Source organism: Chenopodium quinoa, unplaced genomic scaffold (genome assembly GCF_001683475.1).
Source record: "Chenopodium quinoa cultivar QQ74 unplaced genomic scaffold, ASM168347v1, whole genome shotgun sequence".
Classification (NCBI taxonomy): domain Eukaryota; kingdom Viridiplantae; phylum Streptophyta; class Magnoliopsida; order Caryophyllales; family Amaranthaceae; genus Chenopodium; species Chenopodium quinoa.
Genome location: NW_018742763.1, coordinates 2,304,769 through 2,312,991, shown reverse-complemented (window position 1 = coordinate 2,312,991; position 8,223 = coordinate 2,304,769). Strand labels below are relative to the sequence as shown.

General features: G+C 33.7%; 1 protein-coding gene across 1 annotated transcript; it reads right to left on the bottom strand.

The window, feature by feature from the left end:
• Positions 1-137: 137 nt before the first annotated feature.
• Positions 138-6,177, bottom strand: LOC110724380 (protein sym-1-like). Its single transcript, XM_021903799.1, has 5 exons — positions 6,169-6,177; positions 3,267-3,521; positions 1,152-1,380; positions 655-779; positions 138-433 (listed from the first exon to the last, which is right to left on the bottom strand). Exons 1-5 carry the CDS (start codon positions 6,175-6,177, stop codon positions 350-352), a joined length of 702 nt encoding a protein of 233 aa, XP_021759491.1. The 3' UTR covers positions 138-349.
• Positions 6,178-8,223: the final 2,046 nt, after the last annotated feature.

Below are 8,223 nucleotides of genomic sequence, written 5' to 3'. Positions count from 1 at the left end.
TCAATTTCAAACATTACTGTCCAAGATATTAAGATATCTTTTAAGTTTGTTAATATTATTATATTCCATAATTATCTCTTCATATTGTTATAGAGAATATAGGCTATGTTGTTATTAGGCTAGTATAGTTTCTGTATAAATATGGATGTAATCTCCTTTGTGAATTGTCAATCAAATCATTCTTCCTATATTTCTTCTATAATAATCCAAAAATATTACGCATCCATTCAAACACTGAATGCAACTCTGAAGTCTGAAATATTAAACCTGAAAACTCAAATATTGATCAAAATTCACTCCAGTAACAAGCCATGTATCGTAAATACCACTTCTAAGACAAACTGTGTAATCAATCCTCGCCAACTTTCTTCAAGCTTGCCATGTACGTTAAATAAATCGTCCACAGGTAGGCGAAAGAACTATTTACCAATGGCTGCAAGCAAACAGGGTAAAAATGCAACGTATATTAGACGTGTAGACAAATAAAAGCTTTTTACATAAAATTCACCATGCATAAAATTCATCTGACTCCGTAACTATTGCACCTAAATTCAAACTAAACAGCCACATAGACCATTGCATTGTTCATTTCATATATTTGACAGATATCTGTCCTAAATGATAGAAAAAAGGGTTGAAAGTTGTAAAGGGTACCTGCAGATGGACAGGTATGAATTTAAATGTAAGAAAATCACACAATGGCCAATACATAAGACCCTTCATCAAAGTTGGGAGAAGGTCTCTCTTCAGTCTTGCAAAAATCACTTCTCTAGTTTCACCTGAAATTATAACATAATACCAGTCATGCATAAGAAAAGGATTACAAGAGCAACGAAAATTTGTTGGGTCATAATGGAGTGAGAAGCGAAGAAAATGAAAACTTGTATATTTTGTTCATCCATGAGTGACTTTGGGAACATTAACAAACCATTCAATAAATATGAGTTTAATTGAAAGGGTTTAGATGAGGAGCCTCTTCAAGCTAAAACTATGACACAAGGACTGAAGTTAGAAGAAAGGAGCCTCTCCTGAGCACAAGGAACGGCATAATGGTCTCTGTAGGAAAAGAAGTACAGAAAAATCGGGCTACCAAATCTCATCTACAGATTAACCATTTTACAATGGCTTTCAGAGGATGTCAAGGACTCTACCTTGAAGAGCTGCATTATAGGAGAAGAAAATGCTGTTCATAATAGGTCCATAAATAGCTTGTCCCATAAATATCTTTTTCAATGTAGTAAATACATCTTGTCCAGGCAAAATCCTTGAGAGAAAATTGAACCATAGATGTTGAGATGGTCCCATAATTATCAATCCATATCCAGCTATACGCAACGTCCGGAGTAAGTCAAATGACCCAGATGGTGGCAATGTAATGATCTAGCAAAATTAAAAGCATGAATCAGTTGAACTAAATGACAATTGCTAACAATTCTGAAAGATAAATAGCAGAGCTACGAAACCCAAGCTAATGCTAAAAAGAAGTAAAGATAACACATTCAACTCAAGTTATAATGAACTCAAATTACTAAACTTTCATATTATAGAACAAGCAACAGGACAAGATGTTATCCAAGCAGAAGCAAGAGGACAAGATGTTTTCCAAGTTAGGTGTTGGAGTGTTATGGAAAAAGAGACTTGGAGCTATGAATCTACTATTATGGTACACAGAAAAAGAGACAGGATTTTTATACCACAATGATGATGCGTAGGTTTCTTGCTTAGTTTTGGTTCTTTTTAATTTGTTTTGTGGCCTTCTAGTTCAATAAACAAATGTGTGCATGCTTGAGTGATAGTTAAGAGGAATGCACGTTTATTCTCGAATTCCTTATTCTTTTGACGCATTTTCCCTTGTTCTTTCACCCATGCTTTGTTTGGTTGTTTATGTGTAGGTTTGGAGGTTTTTCCATGGTGATTTGTTCAAATAAATTTCAAGGAAGGAAGCTTGTAGAAGCATTGAAGAAAGGAAGGGTGAAGGGAGAAAGAAGCTATGCCGTGTATATGCCATGCAAGGGCCGTGGTCATGGCCTTGTGCAAGTTTAAGGAGGTTTGCCACTGTGTAGGGCAAACAAGGGCAGCGTGGGCGCGGCCTCATAGGTGCCACGGCCCCAACATTGACAATGCACCAAGGCAACAAGCATCCAACCTCCTAGCTTCCCCGCACAAAGCGCAAGCATATCGAACAGCAGCCTTTGCAGCCGCAGCTCCAAGGAAGCTTTGCACATCCTAGCACCCTCTATATTACCCCCTTTCCATGCTCAAAGCAAGCCCCAGAGCAGCGAAATCGCAGCAGCTCCAATCCTAGCAGTCCCAAGTTTCAAGCCCTCACAAATTCACAATGGACAACAAAAGGCGGCAGCATTGCAGCAATTTGTAGCACCTTTTGGCAGCCTAACCATCACCAAAAAAAAAGCCCTCACCTAATGCTCCCATGTGCAGCCAACAACCTCCACAAAGTAGCAGCAAGATAGCAGCACTGCAGCAACATAGCGTGACAGCAGCGCGGTTGAGCTGCACCTGGACGAACCCAGGTGGCCACGCTCATGTCCGCAGGCCTGCCCACGGCTAGCTGCTTGTTGCCTGTTTTTTTATTTTTTTTATTCCCTTCTTATAAATTTCCACATTCTGATTAGATAATAAATCTGTATTGATCATCAGAATAGTCTTTCTTTACGCCCTCTCACCTCCTGGTTAGCCTAAGAACATTATTTGACGATGGAAACAACTACAACAGTCACTCTTAACATTGAAATGCTCAATTTAATATGATCAACACCAGGAATTCCTCAAAATTGTAAAATGCAAGAGCTCCAAACCAGTGTAAACACATGGTCGTGTGATTCACCCCAATATTGTCAACACAAAGACAAACAGTACAGGTTTAATTTTCTCAAAATCACTAGAACAATGCGAGGTTAATAAATCACTTAACTTACTCATGATTGCAAGCCTTCAATAAAATTTAAAAAGGAAATCTGCTTCCAATGAAATGTTGTTCAATTGCATACTCTCTCTTGGCATAGTGGCTTACTAATAATTATAGTTAGGCATATCTGTATTCATCTTTTCCATTTTGATTAGTTTTTATAAGTTTTAACACTTTGAATTATGCTAGTTTTAACAAACACCCTTTACTCTCTTGCCCACAAAAAGTAAAAAAAAAAAAATAACAAAAAAACAAAACACAACACTGCAACAATAATAAAAAAAAATATAAACAATAATTGCAAAATGAAAATGTAATTACACTACAAACTAAGAATTACCTGAGAGGTAAAATCAGCAGCAGCAAAAATAAGGGAAGAAGAGAAGGCCTTGGTGATATACGGACGAGTTTCAAGCATACTCAAATACCATTGTAGAAAACCACCATACTTGGACCCAGATGTATATGATGATGAAGAAGAAAAGGTTCTATAAGAATGCGGAAAGTATACGCCAGAAGTAGGCAATTTAGAATTACTGGTGAGTTTTCCGACAAAATGTGAGGCGTTTCTGGTGGTATTGGCGGTGGTGGGATACTAATAATGAAATTTCGTGACCAAATTTAGAGAATTGCAGCATTTGCAGGGTGCATCCCCTTCTAATTGTTCTTCCAATAGAAATTACCATTTTTATGGATTTTCTGGAATTTTAAGATGTAATTAAGCTCATGGAGAGAACCGGCAAATCTAATACTACAAAGGGGTGCATTTGTGGCAAATAAGCCCCAAGACTTAAGTCTCATGTGTAAATTAACCTCCTTATTATTAATTGTTGTAAATTAAACTTATATATTTTGCAATATGTGCAATCAATATCTATAGACGTTTTTCCGACCACATCCAATCTGTAATTTTTAATTCAACCGAATTACAACTATATATTTACCACTATTTAATACAACTCTTATACATTTGAACTACGAAGAATTTATATACTTAGTACATACATGTAAACTTCATTATAAATAAAACATCATTGAATACAAAACAATTTATACTGGCATCAAATAAAATTTTGCAAGAGTAGCCACGCAGCAGTCGCAGTACTGTTATAGTCTAAGATCTTCATCCTCTTAATTTGTGTAAGATGAATACCTCATAATTACATTAACACAACTGAGTTTTTTCCCCTCTTCTTTAATCTCTCTGTCTACTACTTAATTATTCTTCTATTAAACATTAATTTGAGCTTGTTTGAATGGTGGAAGATGGAGAAGTAATTTTTTTTATGAATTGAGACAGAGATGGTGAGATAAGAGAGAAAATGGTGTGAGATTGAGAAGACCATATGGTTGATGGAATATTATATTTTAAAGATGGATTATTTTTAGTAGCATACAGTAATATTAAATAGTTCCCGAGCCATGCTCAGTTTTTAAAATTAATGATAATTGAAATTTAAATATATTATCTAAAAAATGTAATTCAAAAATCCATTTTAACAATAAATAATTAAATGATAAAGTTCTTAGCAGATTAATACTTCTACAAAAATCTTAAAAAAATAAATAAATAAAGTAGAGTTAGGCCCTGTTCTTTTGAGCTTCTGGGCAGAGCAGAGTAGAGCAAGGATTAGCAAAGCAAATTTATTGCTAATTAAAATGATGGTTGTTTCCCCTCAAAAAACAAGTCTACTTTGATATGCAGAGACATAATAATCTATTTGTGTATTATTTATTTATTGCTAATTAAAATGATGGTTGTTTTCTGGTGGAATTTGTTCATTTAGATTAGATAACTGCTACCAGTAATTGAATTGCACAATTTTCAAAGTAGTGGGTTTAATTTGCTGCAAATAATAGTAAGGTGACTAATTTGCACATAGTACTTAAGTCTTGGGACTCATTTGCCACATATTCCATTATTGGCTTGATACACAAAGGGGAGTTTTTTCCCAAATCATATAAAAAATAGTTGATTATTGATTAGGGGATTTTTATCCACCAATCACCGTCTGACAAGTGGACCAACCAGGTTCCGCCACGTGTCCTTCACGAAGGCCAACAGGAGCCTGCCACGTGTCAATCACAGATACGTCCTCTACGGACCAATTTAGACACGCCACGTGTCCACCCATGCCAAATGGGAAAACCGGCCATCAAGGCCCAATTCAGTCTAGAGGCCCGATCAGCCCTAGGTTTACCTTAAACCTAGAGAGTGACACGCTTCTCAAGGCTATAAATACTCAATTAATCCTCATTAGTTGGGTAATCGAATAATCAAGAAATCAAGCAGAGAAGAACAGAGTTATTAACAACCGGCTAATCTCGCTAACGACGCAGATTGCCAACACTAAGCACTCTCACCTAGAGAGATCTCATTACTTTAATTTCTGTATTAATTACTCCTTAATCAGGTACTAACTTGACCGTTGGAGGCGGAGCTCTCAGGAGTCTCCGTTATTTTGCAGGTACAGGCGTCCGGTTCCAGTCTCGGAATTGTAACTCTCCCGCAGGACATCAGAAAACCCCGAAACAATTATAGTTAATAAAATAAATAAATCCAATTTCATTTACAATTAAATAATCAATTGGCACATAGATAAAATTAACAAATGAGATTTGGGATTTTAACTGGAATGAAAAAATAATATATTTTTCCGATTTTTTTTTAATTGCATCAGTTGTGTAATTGTGGACTTTTAAGTAATTTTTGGAACAACGAGATAGAGAGAAAAAATGAAGAGGATCGATATGATAGGACTATAGGAGAGAGATAGAGAGAAAAAATAAAGAGGGGTCATGTGATAGGAGAGAGATTGAAAATTTATTAACTAAAAGAAAAGGTGATGCTCTTAGTGAAACTTCCATTTTTATAAAGTGATGCATCTAACTAGAAACAAAGAAAGTTTTTTTTTTTTTAATATATATATATTAAATTTTTTATCTATATACTAAATACTAATGAATAAAAAAATACAAGTTATTTTATAATAAAAATTCAAGTAATAAACAACGAATAAAATCATAAACTTTATCATATTAATACATAAAATCTTTGATTTACAAAAATGTAAGCAATTAAACAGTGCAACACACAGATTTAAATCTAGTTTATCAATAACTTTATACTAAAGGCAAATTTTACGATGTCATTAAATTTTTTCCAACAAATGTGTTTTTATTTTCTATATACCCCCTCCGTAATTCTATTAAAAAAAAATACTCCCTCCTTATTTTATTACTTGCCCCATTTCTCAATGTAGGAGTTTCAAGAGAAATAGTAGAAAATAATAAAATATGAGGGAAGTGAGGTTGAATGACGTATAAAAAATCTAGAAAAAGCGAAAATGAGTATAAGCGGGGAGGAGAGAGAATAAGAAATATGTTAACATATGATATGAGGGGACCACTAGTGGGGTGAAAAATAGTAAAATATTGTTAAAAGTTTCCAAAAAAAGAAAATAGAGTAAGTAATAAGATACGGCCGCAAATGAAAAGCAGAGCAAGTAATTAATTACGGAGGGAGTATCTTTTTAAAATTATTTTCCCCGAGTTTTAAGAGCGTCACTTGAGAAATTAGTTAATTTTAGCCAACAAAAAAAATTGCATTTTCCTTTAAAATTAAATAATTCAATTGTCACAAAATAAAATTAACAAACGAGATTTGTGTTTTAGCTTAATAAAAAAACAAAATATTTTTCTAGTTTTTTTAGTTGCATCAACTTTGTTATTGTTGACTTTTAGGTAATTTTCGGAATAGAGAGATAGTGAGAGAAAAAAAAAAGGCTTATGTAATATGAGAGGGATAGAGAATTTATTAATTGAAAGAAAAAGTGATACATCCTATTGAAACTTCTATTTTTAGAAAGTGATACATCTAATTAAAAACAGATGAAGTATTATTTTTTTTATATTAAAATTTTTATCTATATAATAATGAATAAAAAAATATACAATTTATTTTATAATAAAAATTCAAGTAATAAATAGCGAATAAAATCATTAACTTTATCATATACTCCGTCCTTGTTTAAATAAATGAAATGTTTTCCTTTTTCCGGTCGTGTTTAAATAAATGAAACATTTCTTTTTTAGTAACTTCTCTCTAATTTTTAATCATATTCTCTCTACTTTTTTTTATAACATTGTAGGGAATTTTTCTAACTCAACCTTTTGAGCTCCACTGTGATCAATGCTTTTAAGCATGGTGGCGTCCAAAGGGAAAGAAGCTAGAGATAAAAGAGCCGCCAACAAGTTTTAGGAACTTGTAAACCGTTCACGGGTGTGAAGGTTACACCCCATTCACGATCACGGAGATAGCTAACTCCATTGTGGTCCGGAACCATGACTGGACATTCGGGGATGATGGTACGAATCCAACCTAAAAGAGATTGAACCCGCCTTAAATCAACCTCTACTTAATTCTTATGATATTCATGTGCGCTTTCCGATCAACATACATACATCAAGTTAGCTCTAAACCTGTTTAATCTACGTTGGTTGATTATTAATGCACAATCAAATCTATTATTCGTGATCACTTGAATTAAAATCATATTAGCCTAAATCAAGTTATTAATTATATTATTAGGCGTGATTTCAAATACCAATTCCCTTTAAACTTGCAAGAAAGGACATGATCAAGCAATAATAATAATCATGAATAATCAAGCAATGTAATAATTAATGGACACAACAGATCATCATCATAATCAAAATCATCAAAACATCATTAAAACATAATTAGCAACATCCTAGGCATGGTACTAAACGGATTAATAACTGGTGAATCACATTTATATAGGATTTATAGGAACGTTTATGCTAGTTTTGTAGTTGCTTTTAAGGTCTCTTAGTTGCTTTTTATGTTGTAAATGCAAAAGTTGTTTGTTTTGTACTATATTACACTCCGTTTGTGTTTTTTCTTAATGTTCCAGTTGATTTCATAGTCATTTAGACGCTTTCAAAGTGTTTGGAGTTGATTCAGATGATATTTGGATGGAAGTCGATGAATTGAGTTTATTAATCGAAGATCCCATTTACGTGGATGTTGATTTTGATTATTATGTGCATGGAAAATGGGAAAATGAACGTAGCATTCACAAGGGTCACTATGTGCCTTTTTGAATTGAATTTGATTTGAAACGAAGTTAAACGATGATGAACGATATGTCTAAACTAACCTTTGTTCACTCTTTTGATCATAACTTGAGTTTTACAGATCTGATGAAGTGATTCAAGTTGCATTAGAAACTAGACTTGAAGATCTTTCCAAAGGTAAGTCACACGCCTATATA

Excerpts from the sequence above, each read along its gene's own strand:
- LOC110724380 (XM_021903799.1), bottom strand. Across the intron at positions 1,381-3,266 it reads CTGCTGATTTTACCTCTCAG|ATCATTACATTGCCACCATC; the intron begins GTAATTCTTAGT and ends TAATTTTGCTAG. Across the intron at positions 780-1,151 it reads CTATAATGCAGCTCTTCAAG|GTGAAACTAGAGAAGTGATT; the intron begins GTAGAGTCCTTG and ends TTATAATTTCAG.